Source organism: Coffea arabica, chromosome 10e (assembly GCF_036785885.1).
Source record: "Coffea arabica cultivar ET-39 chromosome 10e, Coffea Arabica ET-39 HiFi, whole genome shotgun sequence".
Classification (NCBI taxonomy): domain Eukaryota; kingdom Viridiplantae; phylum Streptophyta; class Magnoliopsida; order Gentianales; family Rubiaceae; genus Coffea; species Coffea arabica.
This window is the reverse complement of record NC_092328.1, coordinates 25,916,443-25,934,548: the sequence shown is the minus strand read 5'-3', so window position 1 is coordinate 25,934,548 and position 18,106 is coordinate 25,916,443. Positions and strand designations below refer to the sequence as shown.

General features: G+C 38.4%; 2 protein-coding genes across 16 annotated transcripts; one reads left to right on the top strand and one right to left on the bottom strand.

Moving 5' to 3' along the window:
* Positions 1-249: 249 nt before the first annotated feature.
* Positions 250-7,318, bottom strand: LOC113703503 (calcineurin B-like protein 3). 13 transcript variants are annotated; one of them, XM_072067872.1, is made up of 13 exons: positions 7,179-7,318; positions 7,034-7,089; positions 6,678-6,773; positions 6,432-6,529; positions 5,050-5,112; positions 3,219-3,373; positions 2,180-2,277; positions 1,965-2,024; positions 1,675-1,783; positions 1,328-1,404; positions 1,150-1,248; positions 965-1,060; positions 250-767 (listed from the first exon to the last, which is right to left on the bottom strand). In XM_072067872.1, exons 6-10 carry the CDS (start codon positions 3,340-3,342, stop codon positions 1,388-1,390), a joined length of 408 nt encoding a protein of 135 aa, XP_071923973.1. In that variant the 5' UTR covers positions 3,343-3,373; positions 5,050-5,112; positions 6,432-6,529; positions 6,678-6,773; positions 7,034-7,089; positions 7,179-7,318; the 3' UTR covers positions 250-767; positions 965-1,060; positions 1,150-1,248; positions 1,328-1,387. The 13 variants fall into 13 exon arrangements, 11 of the variants coding, with proteins under 11 accessions (XP_071923973.1, XP_071923969.1, XP_071923975.1 ...); XR_011822018.1 differs by lacking the exon at positions 3,219-3,373 and having other exon boundaries at positions 2,180-2,283; XM_072067868.1 differs by lacking the exon at positions 1,675-1,783 and having other exon boundaries at positions 1,150-1,238; positions 6,420-6,529.
* Positions 7,319-7,686: 368 nt separating this feature from the next.
* On the top strand, positions 7,687-13,182 carry LOC113703059 (protein DETOXIFICATION 54). 3 transcript variants are annotated; one of them, XM_072067865.1, is made up of 5 exons: positions 7,872-8,310; positions 8,551-8,687; positions 9,305-10,180; positions 11,633-12,229; positions 12,847-13,182. In XM_072067865.1, exons 2-4 carry the CDS (start codon positions 8,634-8,636, stop codon positions 12,182-12,184), a joined length of 1,482 nt encoding a protein of 493 aa, XP_071923966.1. In that variant the 5' UTR covers positions 7,872-8,310; positions 8,551-8,633; the 3' UTR covers positions 12,185-12,229; positions 12,847-13,182. The 3 variants fall into 3 exon arrangements, with proteins under 3 accessions (XP_071923967.1, XP_071923966.1, XP_027080074.1); XM_072067866.1 differs by lacking the exons at positions 7,872-8,310; positions 12,847-13,182 and adding an exon at positions 7,687-7,824 and having other exon boundaries at positions 11,633-12,432; XM_027224273.2 differs by lacking the exon at positions 12,847-13,182 and having other exon boundaries at positions 11,633-12,432.
* Positions 13,183-18,106: the final 4,924 nt, after the last annotated feature.

Here is an 18,106-nt window from a genome sequence, read left to right as displayed (position 1 = left end):
TAGATAAAATGTCATCTCTTCTAGATAAAATGCTAGCTGAAGACAAATATGTGACCAAGGATCTCAAGTCTCCTAAAGAATATTTATTCTTGATAAACTATAAAGGTTATTATCCACCAAACATTCTTATTTCATGAATCTATGTTTAATTAGGCATGTTTTTTATTCATTCCAATGCACATCACGCGGTTTATGCCTCCTAGTAATAATGCTTTCATCAATCACATTTCAAATACTCATCAAACAAAGGAAAATAGAAGCCCCATATAAAACTCTCCAATTTCAGAGTCGGGACCTAAATTTTGCAACAAATTCAATCAAAACATCAACTAAATGAATTATGGTTCATACACTTCCTGAGAGTCACAACATTACAACATCTTTAAGTTACAATTTTTGAGCTATCTCTTCTACTTGAAGTTGTTGTGAGTTAGCCTGGAACTCTGTCATTTGTACATGATTGTATAAGGATGGTACTTTTGAAAAAAAAAAAAAAAGTCATGAGAAGGAGGGTCCTATTTTACATCTGACTGCTTCAGAAGTCCAGTCAACTTTGACTACTTCTGCAACAACGTGGATGTAAGGAGGAGCTACACAAGACACTTTTTTAATGGCTGTATTTCCAAAAAGAAAGCATGCGGACACCATAATTTGATTATCATCAATAAATGATATAGGACCATCAGATTGTTGGTGCGGAAACGAAGGCCAGAACCAATCTGCTCTGAGGTGGGACATACCCAGCAAAAGATATTTGGACCTAAAACCTGCAAGTCAAGTAAATCACGTATAAATGCCTAGAAAGCTAAGACCATATCTCGGAGAGCATGTTGTACCATGATATCTACAGTATTAGTTAGTAAACTTCTATGCACAAGAAGCCTAATTTGATCAGCCAAATGAAGTGCCTACTCTAGGCTCTCTTATTTGCTACTAAGAACAAGAGAAGAGAGAAACGACTTACTGATATCATATTCTCATAAGTACCAAGATCATATGGATGTGAATACAGATAATCTCTTTTTTCAGCAAGCCACATAACTCTCACACCTTCATGGTACTGTACGATAAAAAAGGTAGGAAGTGGTCATCAGACTTGATCAGATGCCAGATAGATGAAAAAAAAATACTATCACCACCAATGCAAACCTCTATTGTGGTCTTGTTTTGCAGAATAAGATAAACATGCCAAAACATAAAGATGGTCAGCGCGAGAGTCAATGGCACCAGCAGGATCCCTGAAATGACCTGAAGGCTACTGTTCAAGTTGAATGCAAGGATATGCAAAATTATAACTTCTTGAAATATAGATACAGGAAGAAGTTACATATGCAGCTCTAAAAAAGCCTTTATTTTGCTCTTCATCTGTTGTAGAATCAACTGTTTTCTACCGCAAAGCAAAACCTGAAACAATAAAGAGCAACTAAAGAGATTCAGAAGACTTGGTGAAAAGAAAAGGAGGAGAAGGTATGAACAACAAAATCCGCATTCAAATTAAGGCAAGTTCGACCACAGGCCACAATAATTAAATGTCAACTAATAGGTAAATAAAATGAAAAGGAGCACAGAATAGAAAAATAAGAATCTTTTACTGAACTGAAAGAGATATATTGATATACCAGGGAGTATATGCATGAAACAACGGCGTAAAGAAGAAATAAGAAAGATGGTTACATTCAATCTTATCATCAATCGGAGCATTTGGGTGAAAGACTGAAAGAGAGCGTGCAAACTCCTCAAAATCTAATATCCCATTATGCTTTGTGTCAAACAAGTCAAATACCTGGGAATTTTTAATGATTTTGTCATCGATTATCAAAAGGAAAGGTGACTAAGTTTGAATACTTTCCGCACAAAGAGAACAGGGGGCGTCGGAAAACAGCTCAGAAAAGCTACATACTCCTAATGGAGACAGACATGAATCAAACATATCAATTCTATTGTTCAACATTTGCAGAAAGTACCCGATCAGCAAACAAGCTCTCCTTTTTATTTGTCTTAAATAGTGCAAGTTGAAACTCTTCCTGCAAAGCAATTAATTAGCATAATTAAGGAAAAAACATAAATCAACTACAAAATATAGAAAAACAAAAACATGAGGGATGTAACTGAGACAGAAAAAGTACAAGTCAGTGCATTGACAGTATGGCTATGTTTGAATAGCACTTGTACCACTTACAGTGAAATCTATTGCCTTGTTGATAAGCCTATCATCAATCACAGCACTGCTGATCTTCTTAAATACTTCATACAGTGCCTCTATCTCACTGACACTGACTGCAGCTAGATTTTCCAAAAAGGGGGAAAAGAAAAAAAATAACAGCAAAATTTCCAAATCAGAACAACTGGTAGACAACTGATATAAAAAAAATTCTTATCAGCACGAAAATGAAGTAAGCTCTGAATATTAGAAATTCCATTTAGTCAAGGAAAATGAGCTGAGCACGGTACAAAGAAGACAAACTCTCCAGATGGCCCCATTTTAGGCAATCTACTACTAAGAAAATGCACCACATTTTCAACAAACACTTGTAGGGTCTGCAAACCTCAACATCTTTGTTAGACCATTTATCACATAGGAGATATGTGAAGTAAGAACCAGCTAGATGATCATGTCTACTATCTTCAAGACTATTTAAATCATCTACATGTGCTTAAAATAAGTGTGGTCTCTTCATGATTAATATCTTCTACGCCACTACTTTCTTGTATACCTTTGCCTTTCCTTAGATATGACACCAATTCTCCAAAAGAAGCCATGGTTCAATCTGTGGCCTGAGCTTGCATCAAGTTAAGACATGGCACCTGATATTGACATGGAAGGAGGAGTCACCAAGTGCTAGAGAAACTCCTTCGGTCTTTGAGAATTTATATGGACACTGGTAACTTATTTTTGCCTCATGCAGCTTTAACTCAGAGCTTAAATGCACTGTGAAAAGAATAGCATAGAGCAAATACTGCAGTCTTTGTTAATTTAAATCACCCCTGGCCAATCAGCAGTAGAAATTTCAGTCCAGTCAGATGCCAGAAGTTCAACTAAGTAAAATTAATTTCTCAATTTGCGCAACAATTATGTTGATGAAGCACGTGCCATTCAATGAAAATAAGGCTACGTGATCTAAGTAACAGTTTCGTTTCCTTCAGTATGAAAAAAGAAATGCAAGTGACATAACATAGGCTCTTAGTACAATGCTAGAAATCAGTCTTGAGTGACATACAGACAGTCTCCCTTGCAAGAGCTTCAGGATTTTCTAATCCTCGGGGTTGCTTATAAATTTCAGAATCACAGCAATTGACAACAGCAGAAAGTAAATGCTTCACACCGTCTAAGCAACGCAACATGATATCTTACAGAAACCAAAACACTCCATACCTGTAAATTAAATGTTACAAAATTTTTGACATATCATTTCAGAAAAAGTGTTGATGCTTGAATTAGTGAAAAAACATCCAATGATATGTCAAAGAATAGGATATACTTAAAAGGAATACAAATCAATGAGATAACAGTAAAAAAACTCAAAAGAATGGACTGCAAAAGAATAGGTAATTGCAAACAATTGAAGGTGTAACTTGTCCATACACTTTTGTCTTTAACTGAAGACATCACCTTTTAATTCATTAATGTGTTTTCCATACTTTTGACATACTTGCACAACATATGTTTCTTTTTTCTTTTTTGAATATAAATAAAAGTATTTGGCCATACAGTAGCACGAACACAGTTGAATTGTTTACTGATGATAGCAATATTGAATCAGCATCTTAGTAAACATGATATCCTCGTGTGCTTATATGTCAGTAAAAAAATAATAACATACAAAGATATCCTCTGTGTAATGTTCAGCTACAGAATGTCAACTATGAATTATGTTTCTAACTCCATACGGGCAAGTTTTGTGACAGCCCCACCTTCCCCTAAGGCGTACCAAAGGGGTTAGCGGACTGCCTGCCCAGCTCTCGCCAGGACTACTAAAACGGTAAAACATTAATTCAAGTCATTCGGGAAACTACTAACGCGCTTAACCCAACCATCAATCAAGAAACGGAAAACAAAAGTTAAAACGTAAAGTGAATAGTGACTGCCACGTCACAATCAGCCAGCACCCAATCAAATGCAAATAACTGCTTACAATCCCGGAAAGGAATATATATACAAGCCAAGTAGAATACATGGAACATGAATACCCACACACTGTTACCAACCACATTTGTATGATTACAAGCCAAAAGGAAACATGTAAATCCAAGTACAATCAAGTTGCCAACTATTGAGGAGCTATACAAAATCTCTCAACTAGCTCTACTCAACTCATCTTCAAACTCAAAAGTCCAAAAGGTAAATCCCTGTAAGGAAAACAAAATTCACGGAGTGAGCTTTCGCCCAATGAGGTACCATCACCAAAATATACCAGGATCACATAAACACAAGAATATTCAGTCCAAATACGCACGTCAAGTAAGTAAAATCAACAACACCCAAGTGTAGGGAATAAAAGGATACGGATGGCTCTCAAGAGCCCTTTTCCTCTTTTGCCATGCTTGATCTCATCTCATTGACTCTCCGTCAATGTATACCAGGTAATCATGACCGTAGACTCCTCTTTACTCCAATTATCCATCCACCTCACTTTCCCCTTACCGGGCCCGAACACCAAACAGTACAGAATTGGTATTACTCGAGTATACCGGAATCAAGGGTCTCATACCCAAAGATTCCCAAATACAGTCCCCATGGCTTGTCAAATGTCCCCGACCAAGTCCTTACTGGCTCGAGTCCATTGACTTCCAATGAGGTAGAGCTCAGAGTGAACAGTAAAGTTGGTATCCAAGCGATACCAAATCCAGTATAGTCAATAATATTCAAGTAATATCATAAACAGTCAAGTAAGCTTAGTATAATAACCAGTCAAGGAGGCTAGAGAGTACGAGAGTGGTAAAGTACACCCTCGCCTCACCTAGCTCAAACAATCATCACAACTAGTCCAAACCACAGAATTCAAGTACAAGAAAGCCACGGAATAACAAACATGTGAGTAGTACACTCACCAAGTTCAACAAAGAAATTTCACAAGTTTTCGCCCGACGTGAGCCTCGGATCACCGGCACGCCCTATAACAATCAAGAAAGTACAATGAAAACGCAAACACAAGTCGAATACCTTTTTCTAGGAACTATTAAGGCAAGACCCAAATATAGCTTGGAAATGAAAAATACATAACATGTAGGGTTAAAAGTAGAAATAAACCCTAAGATTATTCACTTCTATCAAATCTCAACCCAACACATAAGAATCCAATACCCTAGACACTTGGACAGCATTTCCCCTAAAATTTCAGCTTTTCCAACCTACAAGACAACCAATAAAAGCCATCCAACACAACCACAAGCACCCAAACAATATATAAGCCATTCCATATGCGTCATTAGGGTCATAATACCCTTCAATTATAGCCAATTAGAAGTTCAACAATCAACAATAGAAAACCCCCAATTTGAAACCCTAAATCTGAAATTTTCCGCACAAGCGGAAATTTTCCGCAATTAACCACAATTAACGCACAAGAGAACTATTTAATACCATTTAGAACCACCAATTCAAGCTCAATCATATCCATCATAGGAAAACAGAAAATTCCAGAAAAAAATCCAGAAAAATCAGAAAATTAGGAAACTTCACTCCAATCCACCAAATCGTCCGAAAAATCGCGGAAATAGCTACTATAAGGCACCAATTGGCCAAAATTTATAACAAAAGATGAGTTCCAAGCAAGATACCTTAGTTCTTCAAGAAAGGTTGTAGCTTGTGAGGTTTTCTTCCAAAACAACACCACCAAGTTCTTCAAAGACCCTTAGCAAGATGTTTTTATGGACTAATTCAAGAAACAAACGGCTAGTTTTCAAGATTTGAGCAAGATTAGAAGATGGAAGGTTGAAGAATTTTTTCCTTTGCTTGCTAGAGAGGTTCGGCCAAGACAAGGCTGAAATGAAGATGATTTGGTCAATTTTTGGTCTTTTATTCAAGTTAAAGAAAGTTAGGCAAAGTTAGGCAAGTTTAGTCCAACAACAATTTGACACTTGGCGCATTATTTTTGCTAGAGCTATCTTCTTGTCCCTCATGGCTAATCCATCTAGAAAACCTCCAATTATCTCCTAATACCTAGTAACAAAATTTCTTTACGCAAAAAAATTAACCTACTTGGTCAAATTTCTCTCACTTAATGCACTAGTGGGTCCCGCGACCAAAAGACGTTCCAAAATTCTCACGAACTACCTTATACTAGAAAAATGATTTAAGAACTATATTTACTGATAAAATATTGATAAAAGTAATATAATAAAGAAATTAAAAGAAAACGGGTGCACAGGAATAAAATAATAAATAAATAAAATTTTTTTTTTTTTTTCTGGGTTCTCACAAGTTTACTCACAGTAGTCCCTATCTTGTCTTTTGAAACAAGGTCATCATCCACTAAACTCTGGACAACATCTTTCACCAGCCTTTATTGGGACCTAATTACTCCAGCTCCTTGATTCAAAACTCATGAGAAAAATTCAGAATCCAAGAGGTAGAAAAAAGAAAAAGAACAATGTCAATTCATAAAGGAACATTAAAAAAAAAAATTGAACACATAAAACCAATGCTCTAGAAAAAAAAAAGAGGAGGAAAAAAGTACCTCTTGCTTGACGGTGGCATAACCTAAAGGAATCCATCTTTCTTTTTGGGATTACTGCTGCTACTAATATAGCTATTAGGATTGTTACAGTCAAACCTACAATAGTAAAGGTTAAGCACTCAATTTATAAAAATCACCAATAATAAATAAAGGGCACTAAATGAAAATGATTAGATGGTCCATACAAATTTAGAAAAATAAGTAGATCCTAGTTCAATTAATGGAAAAAATACCCTAAGAAATAAAAGGGAAAAAAGAACGATTTTCTGTATTCTTTCTTTTTTAGGAAAAATCAGAAAAAAAAATCCCAATGAAATGAAATAATTAGGAAAAAAAGTGGAGAAAATCAAGCATACCTCGCTCTACTACTTTAGCTTGAAGATCTGGAGTTGAAGCTTTTCTTTCAGATCATCTCGAAGAGGGCAAAAAAAAGGAGGACATATAGGTTAAAAATTAAAAAAAAATAGAAACGAAAATAAACAGGCAAATTTAAGGAGTTACCTTCTACCACCACTACTCCTCCTCGGCACCACCACATAATTAGCTCTCATTTTCCTCCTCCAGCACCAATAAGCGCAGCGGCAGCAGAGGCCTAGCTCCATCAATATCAATAGTCTACGTGAGCAATCCAGACTACTCGTTGACAAACTCCGATCTCTAGTAATTGACGACAGACCAAAAACATCTACTACATGAGCAATTGACGATGAAGGGAATTAACGGTGCCATTTTGGTCCATTTGAGTGTGACAGCTATGGTCCTACCTACTACTACTACTGTTGCCACCAGCAGTAGTGAAACTGCAGCACCGGGCAAGTAATCTGTTGGCGTTGGGATGGGTTTAGCTTCTGAGGATAAAGGTCGGGCGAAGGAGAGAAGGGGAGATGAGAGAAAGCGGCGGCAGCGGAGGAAATTTACCAAAACCCTAGAGAGGAAGTATATGCAGACGTTGGCGCATCGCGCGGAAAAGAAAAGGCTGGTGACTCACATGCTTGGCACGTGAGACGACGACGAAAACCATCCAGGTCATCAGAGCTCTTCGGCTCTTTATCTACTTATGTTGAAAAGAGGATTTCTCCATCAAAAGAAGAAAAAAAGAAGGAAAAAAAATACCAGACTGCACCGAAGGTGTGCCATTTGTAAACGAGTAAGCACAAATGTCCTCTTAGATACCTCAAAATTTTGACAAAAGGCCCTTTTTCAAGACTTTCTTCCAACTTTTTTCTTTCTTTACTTCTTTTATTTTTTTTGTCATTTTCGTGGGACGATGTGAATAGGATCTGCAACTGCCAAACAGCAGCAGCAGCAAGCATCAGCCAGCAGCAGCAGCAATAAATGTCACTCACCGCTACTACATACAAAGCATCCTTTAGACTCCAATTCCCAAGTCCCCCTTCTCTTTTCACCTTTCTTCTCTCCGTCTGTCCATCTCCCTCTTGGTCGCTTTCTCGATGTCCATTTTTCCCTCTCTTGAAAGCTTTCTCTTCCATACCTTCCTCTGCTTTCCTTTTTTGCTTCTGTCCTTTCTCTACCATATAAAACTCCAATTGACAGAATTCATCACCTTCCCTCAATAAAAACCCCCACGTCTTTATCACCGCCGGTAACAAAGTTCAAACGCATAGGTCTACTGGTAATATTACTACTACCCCGCCCCCACTGCTCTGTTTTCACCACCTTAATCAAGCCTCTTACTGTTTTTCTTTTCCCAAAACAAAAATCTTGAGAATGAAAACGTGCTTTTTTTTTTTTGGGTTGTCTGTTTATCAGAAGTGAGAACATTTTTGTTTCGTTGGTTTTGAGTTTTTAAATTCTTCTTCTTTTTTCTTTCTCGGAAATTTTGTTTAACCTTTTAAACTTTGTGATTTTGCAGACACGATATGCTACTACTACTTCTAGTACCATATGTTGTGAAAGTAAAGTTCTGAAATAACCATTTTTCCTCAAACTTGAACCATGGCTGAGAAGGACTCGGAATTTTTCTCCCACAAAATCCCCTCTTCTTTTCAGGTAAAGTCTCATTTCAGAGTACTTGTTAGTGTCAATAACTTTGTATCTTTTTATTTTCCATGAGTGAATAAAACAGTTCAAGAAACTATTACTAGTAGTAAAATGTCAGCCATCTTTTCCTCTCCCTTGATATTCTTCCTTACTGTCATAGTTATTCTCGAATAAGTGCATGTGTAGTGGAAGCTTTTTTATTTTTTATTTGTTTAATTTTGTGTAGCTCCCAAGTGCTTGGGATTGCGTTGTTTAGAAGCACTTGTTTCCAAAAAAAAATAATGCGTTTGGTTAAGCATTATTCATAGGTTGTATAGAAAAAGTTTTGGAATCTTTTTTAGACACGTTTTTAATAAACTTATCAAATTAGACTTAGCGATAAAAGAATTTCTAAAAAATGTGATTCAAATGAATCTGTCATTTTGGAATTTGTTTTTGAGACGTGATATGTGCGATATAAAAAGATGACTGGAAAATAGAAAGTGTAGTTGGAAATTTTATATAGGGAATAATCCAAATTTTTTTTTAAGTACTTAATGTATGAAAATGCATGTATCTATGGGTTAATTTCTGTATTTACTTAATAAATTGTTGCTAAATTTGGGTAATTGAATAATTAATATTAGGTTGTGGAGGAAATGAAGGAGCTATGGTCAATGGCTTTGCCTATAACAGTAATGAACTGCCTAGTCTACGTGAGAGCTGTGGTGTCAGTCTTGTTTTTGGGGCGGCTTGGCAGCTTAGAGCTAGCCGGTGGTGCCCTTTCAATCGGCTTCACGAACATCACCGGCTACTCCGTTTTAGTAGGCTTGGCTTCGGGGCTGGAGCCGGTTTGTAGCCAAGCCTACGGTAGCAAAAACTGGGATTTACTATCCATCTCTCTCCAGCGTATGATCTTCATTCTTTTCTTGGCCATTATTCCAATTAGTCTGTTATGGGTCAATCTGGAGTCAATCATGGTGTTCTTGGGTCAAGACATTGAAATTACGAGAATGGCCTCGGTTTATTGCCTTTATTCACTCCCAGACTTACTGACCAATACGTTATTACAGCCCCTGAGGGTTTATTTAAGGTCACAGGGGGTGACTAAACCCCAGCTGTGGTGTACCTTTGTGGCTGTGATATTCCACGTGCCACTAAACTATGTGCTTGTGGTGGTGATGGGGCTGGGGGTCCCTGGCGTGGCCATGGCTTCGGTGCTAACGAACCTGCATATGGTGGTGCTTCTGGTGGGGTACGTGTATGTCTGGGGGAGGTGGGAGTGGAAATGGATGGCTGGGATGGGAGAAGGGATCTGTGGTGGGGTGGGGCCGTTGCTGAAGTTGGCTGTGCCAAGTTGCATTGGGATATGCTTGGAGTGGTGGTGGTATGAGATTGTGACAGTCCTGGCTGGATACTTGCCCAATCCTAGGCTTGCGGTGGCTGCCACGGGGATACTTATTCAGACCACTAGCCTTATGTACACTGTTCCCATGGCGTTGTCTGGCTGTGTCTCTGCCAGGGTAAGCTTTTTCATGACATTAATTTTCTCTACTCGCACAAGTTACATTTAAGACAGGAAAAAACGGTTGTATATTTATGTTACTCAGAATTTTCACTTTTCATTTTGCATTACTGTTTCGTGTTCGACTCTTCACTTTGCGATAGAATAGCCGTGTGTCACAGGATTCGATAGCCGAGTCTAAGTAACAGTTGTCTACAAGTTGAGTATACATACATGTTAATTGTAACGGTTGAAGCATATGGAGTAATTAAATTATCTATGTATATCTAAAAGATTTGTGTTATAGAATCTGCAATGTGTCTATATTTGCATTGGTTTGTGATGTAGAATATTCGTATTTGTAGAAGTCTTGATGACTAATGAATGTCATTGGGATCCAATAAGGATCACTGACTAACTTTGTTTAGTACTTTCTGATGAAAGTTACATCCTTAAAGGCTTAAACAAATTTAGCTAGTTGTGGACTAGGATTAATCTGGTTGTTATGTGGAAAGAATAATGGTGGCACTATTGAGGATGGCAGTAACAAACTTGAAAACTGTAATTTGATTTCATATTCGAAGGCAATGATTTCATTTCTTATGTGTCATGTGAGACCATTAATTTCTACCCATTAAGGAGTTTAGACGATTTTAATTCACATGCATTGTCCTTCTTGTCCTTTTACTGAATAATACCATGAACAAAGTCATTAACCAGATAATCTGATCTTGGAATTTATATTTATGCATCCTTGATTTTGTAAGTAGTTTTTATCTCTAGAAAGTTTAAAATTCAAAGTAAACTCTATGTCAAGGTAAGGAAAGATTTTTTTCTAAAGCTACCCCTTTTCTTTGGAATGGATATTTTATGTTGCTTTGGTGTATTCAAATAGCTTCATTAGATGATTGGTTGGCGATGACATAGACTGCATTGGTATGGCTTCCTTTTTTGCCGTTGGAGCAGATAAAATTTGCCTTGTGCATGTATCTGTTCAAGGATCATGTGCTTTTGGTCTGTTACTTTGTTGCATCACTTTTCCACAAATCCACTTGCCGCCTACTCAACTAAGCCCATACATGTAAAATAGGGCAACACAAATTGAGCATGGAAAAGTGTTCAGTCGTCTATTGCCTCTCCCTCATTAGCATGTCCATTGCTTCCTTTTCCTTTTATCCCTAAACAACTAGCAAATTTGTTACATGTGCCAGTCACTTACATGACCAAGTGAGTTGGACTTTTATTGGAGTTTTCGATTGACATTATAGATCAAAAAAGTCATTTATTAGTGACATTTGTGCATCTTTACGCATGTTGTGCTGGATTATGGAAAGTAATAGAACCTAATTGTCTGTAAAGTAAAACAAAAGATCATTTATATGGGCTATGACTGCATGATTAGGACTGAGGAAATCGATAGTCAATATTGATGCTAGTGAAGTTGTTACATTTAAACTGGTTGCCGACACAGGTAGGCAATGAGCTCGGGGCGGGGAAACCGTACAAAGCGAAGCTAGCTGCAATGGTTGCGCTAGCCTGTGCATTTGTTATCGGATTTGTCAACATTATTTGGACCGTGATGTTTAGGCATAAGTGGGGTGGCTTGTTTACAGAAGATGACATGCTCAAGGCTCTTGTTGCCTCAGTTTTGCCAATCATCGGGTTGTGCGAGCTTGGCAATTGTCCACAGACCACTGGCTGTGGTATTCTACGTGGTACAGCGAGGCCAGTGGTTGGTGCTCGTATCAACCTTGGCTCGTTCTATTTCGTGGGCACTCCTGTAGCTGTAGGCTTAGCCTTCTGGTTCCATGTTGGCTTCAGTGGACTATGGTTTGGGCTATTATCTGCTCAAGCTGCCTGTGCCATCTCAATTCTGTATGTAGTGCTGGTCTGTACAGATTGGGAAAGCGAATCTTTAAAAGCCAAAAAGCTCACTAGCTTGGAGTTGACACAGAAGCATGGTAATGATGAAGAGAAAGGACTTTTGATGAAGCAGAATGGACACACAGAAGATGTTCCCTAATTAAAAAGGAAAAAAAAAGAAAAATGATTGCAGGATTTTTCAGAGGTATGGAAATGTAAAGTACTTTCCATTTTTTTTTTAATTCCTTTGTGTTTCAGTTGCACTTGTCTGTATGGGAGGAACGTTTATGACACCTTTCTTGAGTTTTGTGATCTAAAGGCATGGGATTTTTGTAAAAGGGGCTTCTTTGTTTATACTTGCAGACGAAGAATGTTATGGTGGCCCGTACGAATTTTCCATTGTTTAAAGGCTAGAAACCAAATTTTCTTTGCTTTTTGTCTGTGTTAGTGCTGTGCCTTTATAAGGTAGACCCCATCCTTCTTGGTGCAAAATGTGTTGGTTACTTTTGATTTCTATGCTGCTTATATCTAGCACTAGCATTTCTTGGGGGAATTCGAGGCCCTCCAGTTGAGGTTCCGTCTAATTCCGTCCAACCATGTAAATTGATATAATTTTGGTGTAAATTAATGTATATCTTGTGTAATCGTGAGTTTATACCGAATCAGTTATATTCATTCGTGCACTAAAATTGTATAAATTTACATCAAAATTTTATCGTTTTCATAACTAGAGAGAACTAAAATTGGAGTGACCCCATTTCCTCCTACATGTCCTAAGTTTGTCTTAATAGATTCGCTTTGTTCTGTTGCTACTTCCTGCAGGAAAGAAAAACACCTGAGAAAATGACCTTTGAGTGGACTGGGCAACTGTACAGTGCTTTGGATAAGTGATTCCCGAGTGGTGTGACTGCCTGTTGCTGATGGGCGTGGACATAAAACAGTGCATGATTTGGCATTAGTTGCACATGGGGACTTTGGAAAGGAAATTTGTGGATGGGGTTATTGGTGTTCTGTTGGCGTCATTTGGATTTTGGAGAGACGAAAATGTTTGATGATAAGAAGTTAATTGTTTGTCTTTGTCAAATTTGACGTTTTTCGAACTTGTACAGACGAATTTGCATATAATTATTAACAAACGTATCAACTCTTTAAATGTGATCCCTAAGAGCTAATGGTTTGAACAAATTTTGGTAACGTCAGGTTAATATAATACTTGAAATTTGAGGTAGCAAAAAATTGTCATGTTTTTTTTTTTTTTTTTTTTTTAGTATAAGAGAGAGGTTTGAATTCAAAACCTCTTATTTATAATTCTTTCTATCTCTCAACCGTAATATTTAATTGCCATGCAAAAGAAGGAAAAAAATACCAACGCATTGAAGAATCATTTTGTTGCGAAACTCTTGAAGTCTAAATGAGGAAAAATTTAAAATAAAGTGAAAAAGCAACTTGCAGTCAACATCTTCGGCTGTGCCTGGCTGCACTGATGCGCTAACTGCTGTAGTAGCCACAGCAGCGGTTGCTGCCCTTTTCGAACGTGGATGACATCCTTGTTGCCGGCGACTGGCCGCTAGTGGTGGGGATGATTGCCCATCATGATGGGTTGCGGTTGACCGTAGTGAAGTTGGGTTCTAAAAATTGATATGGCAAGATTATGCATTGGGTGTTCTAATTTACAGTAACCGTTTGGATTGTTATTTTCTGGAGGTTTTATAAAAAAATGTATTGTAACATAGGAAACCTAGTATTTCATGACAATAATTTTCTAGTCTTTTAAGAATTTTGTAAACTGCTATTATGGTAGATTCTATTGGGAATAATGTGATGTGTGCACGGATGGCGAGATGGATGGCGGCCTTGACTCAAGGCTTTCATAGAGACATTGAAGGCTTGAAGGATGTTAGTCAAGTTACCTACACATTGATCCAAGCCCTCGAGGAGTCAAGTGATGGTTGTTAGTTTGGGCTCTAGCCCGCTAGTTAGTCTTTGTAGTTTTTCCAATTAAAGGGAGTCGGCCAACTGTTGGGCCTTTTTAGTCTAGAGCTGTCAAGTTATTGTTTGGATTAGTTACTAGTTGTAGGGCTTGTTGAGTCATGGGTTCGTCCCACCTTGTCCAAGGCCTGGCCGAACCTTTATTTCCTTTTTACTAGCATTAGGGTTTCGTTAGTTTGCCTATATAAAGGCTTGCTTTGTAAGCATTAATGGTAAACTCGATTGATTAATGAAATTGTCTTCTTTCGATTTTCTTCTTGTGAGAATTTCGTTCCTTTACTTGCTTTTGGCAAGGGTTCTTGAGCAATCTCGTGTTGTCCTTGATTGTTCGTCCGACCTATCTACTTGAGTATTCACCTCGATTGGAGTCGTTGTTCAACCACCTTAAACCAACTCGTGTCGTCCGTGTTGATTTTGGGTTCCGCAATCCAAGCGTTGGACAACGTCGCTAGATCCTTGGGCAAACGTGCTACGTGTCTCGAAACGTGTTGATCGAGGACCGTATCAGTTGGCTTCAGAGCTTAGGTGGAGGTATCTTTCATTATATCCTTGTTTTTCGTAGTTGTGTCGTAGGGTTTTTGTGTTTTGTCCGCTGCCTTGTTAAAAAAAAAAAGGCACTGTTCATCGTACTGTTTACCGACACTGTTCATCGTACTGTTTACCGACACTGTTCACGTTACTGTTCATCCGAACACAAAATCTGTTGGTGTGTTATCTCTTTTGTGTTTGTGTCTAGTTTGTTGATAATTTCTGTCCAAAATTTGCCGTAAGGTTCTTGATCGTTAGTCATCACTTGAGCAACAAGAAAACAAGTGGGGCGGCGGCTAGGGTTTTGTTGGCGCTAGGGTTTCTTTGTTTCAAATCTGTCCAAGTATTGCTTGCTTCATCCAAGTTGTTTACTTATTTTTCAAATCTGAATTTTGGTAAAACTTGTTGGTATTTGTGAATCTTGAAGAGAACCTACAAGAATCTTGAGTTTCTTGAATTTCTTGACCACAATCTTGAAGTTCTTGAAGTTCTTAATAACTTACTTGAGAGTTCTTGGAGGATCTTGAAGGTTTCTTGTGTAGTCCATTCGGTCAAATCTTTGTGTTGTGTTGGTTTGTTACAAGGAAAAAAAAAAAGGGAACAAAACAGAAACGAAAAAAAAAGAGAGAAGGAAGGATCGGTTGGCAAAACGCAACAAGAGAGAAAAAAAAAAGGGAAGGCAACCGAATTGTGGGAAGGAAATTTCTGATTTGCGCAATCCTTCTTGGAGTAGAATTTGGAACCTTCTAAAGTTGTAACGAGAAGGAAAGGGGTTTCCCAAAAGGTTTCCTAAACCAAATCTGATTTGTGCAATCCTTCTTGGAGTAGAATTTGGAAGTTTCTAAACGTTGTTACAAGAAGAAAAGGTTTTCCAAAGGGTTATCAAAAACTAACTTGTTTCCAAATTCAATTAGGAAACTAAGTGGACAGTTTGGATAACTCTCCTATTTCCACTTGACTAAGTCCATTTAAATTAGGAAACTTCCAAATCCCGCATTTGCTTATTTCCTTTTCCATTCTCGCGTATTCCAAATCTGTCCGCCTTAGGGAATTGCCAAAACCTTACACCATCGTGTCCGAATTGTTTCCAAATTGTGTCTTTGTTCTCGGTTACTATGGTGCTAAAGTTGGGTGAACAAGTTTTGGATTTTTGCACGGTATTTCTCAACTACTCAAACCGGCAAGGTAAGGAATTTTGGTAAGTTTAATTGAGTGCTTTGAGTGATACACGAGTGATCAGCACATACACGTGAGCTTGTGTGTCGTGAGGAATCTCTTTTTCTTTGCTAACCATTTTGGCAGGTCACGTAATCATGCCTAGGGAAGTTGCCTCTTACTCATACAACCAAGAATTCTTGGAGAATGAGCCTCTCAAGAGGAGGGGTTCCAAGCGGCCTACTCCCAGGCACTCTAGTTCCATGGAATCTAGTTCACAACATGAGTTTCGAGAGGAGATGGAACGTTACCGTGCTTCGCGTGTATATGAAGGGTATAAACGAGATTGTGCTGAATATGAGAAGGAGCAAAGAAGTTTGCGCCAAACCTCTAAATTGAGGTCCACCTCAAGCCAACGAGATTCATCTGAGAAGTGTCTTGACAATCAAGACAAGGAGTTTGAGAATTCTCGAATTGAGTCAACGCTTCGTAAATCGAGGGAAGAATTCCGAAGTCGGAATAAAGCATTGGTTGATTCTATGATGGAAAGACTTAGCCAAGTGTTGGATTCCCACTTGGAACAACTTAATCATGTGTCAACCGGTGGTAATAAAGGGAAAATTCATCCTAGTCCCTCGTTGATTGAAGAGCCAAATATGAATGAGTTACAACTGAGCCATGAACATGAGCTAGATAGACAATGAAAATCAAACCTCATGTACAATGAGTGAGCAATGGTCCGAGAAGAATGGAGTGGGAAAAGGCAAGAATAATTTGGCCTTAGTGAAGAGTAAAAATGAGGAGTTGGCCGTGATTACAAAGGCTGAAAGTGTGAACATTTTGTTTGCTAACCAGCTAACATGTGTTTTGTTTAGTACCTCTTCTTTTGTGCAGTTTAAACAAAGTCAAGTAGAGTTGGTCATGGCATGTTCCATTCCCAAGTCACTTGAACACTTTGTGAGTTTCCATGGGGTTTGTCTTCTAGGAACTAAATCTCTTTGGTATCAATTCATGGAACAATGTCCATTCAAACCTGTCCGTGCCATTGGAGGATTCATTCGAGCTCATCTTAAAAGGGAAATTCCAGATTCTACTGCTTGTTCTCTACCTATGGTTCATTCTTCACCTTTGCCTTATTTTGAGCATGTTACTAGCACTAACTCTTGTTGCTCTTGTGTAGGTGTTGATGAGAAGTGTAAAGGACTAGCACTGGAATCTCAAGTTGAATCAAATGGTGGAAGGAATATTGAAGTGTCAAAGGGAGTTTTCTCATTTAAATCTTGTTCTACACCTTCTTACCATCTAGCTAATAATGTCCCATTAGTTCTTTACCCGATTTCTGAATTGTTTCAAGTTGAAGGTTATTTTGTTTTTGTAGGTTGTAATGCTATCCAAAATTTCCCAACTATGATTAAAGACTTGCAACCCGATTTCGTCCTTATTCCTGCTAAAAGTGGTGCATATTCGTGCTTCTTCACATGTCCAAAAGCTGGTCACCACAAGCTTACTTTACCAACTCCAACTTGCGCAAATTCGTGCGAGTCGTATGGAGTGCGTTTCACTTCATTGCTGCCACTCATGTCAGGTGACAATATGACAATCCATGGCCGAAGGCTGCTAAAGAACTTTGGATTGCTACCTGGAATTTTCACGAGCCTTACACAAGCTCTTTCCTATCTTGGCACATGTCCTTGTTTGAGAGCCTCATGAAGCTGACCAAACGGCATTTAACTTGGCTCATGACCTTTTATTTGTCCCCAACGTGGCTGACCTCCAAGCGCACTGTCGATTTGTGGTGTCATACTACTAACTCTTGTTAGTATTATTCATCTCCATCCAGATTTGAGGACAAATCCTTCTCAAGAGGAGGGGACTAATGTGTGCACGGATGGCGAGATGGATGGCGGCCTTGACTCAAGGCTTTCATAGAGACATTGAAGGCTTGAAGGATGTTAGTCAAGTTACCTACACATTGATCCAAGCCCACGAGGAGCCAAGTGATGGTTGTTAGTTTGGGCTCTAGCCCGCTAGTTAGTCTATGTAGTTTTTCCAATTAAAGGGAGTCGGCCAACTGTTGGGCCTTTTTAGTCTTGAGCTGTCAAGTTATTGTTTGGATTAGTTACTAGTTGTAGGGCTTGTTGAGTCATGGGTCGGCCCACCTTGTCCAAGGCCTGGCCGAACCTTTATTTCCTTTTTACTAGCATTAGGGTTTCGTTAGTTTACCAATATAAAGGCTTGCTTTGTAAGCATTAAGGGTAGACTCGATTGATTAATGAAATTGTCTTCTTTCGATTTTCTTCTTGTGAGAATTTCGTTCCTTTACTTGCTTTTGGCAAGGGTTCTTGAGCAATCTCGTGTTGTCCTTGATTGTTCGTCCGACCTATCCACTTGAGTATTCACCTCGATTGGA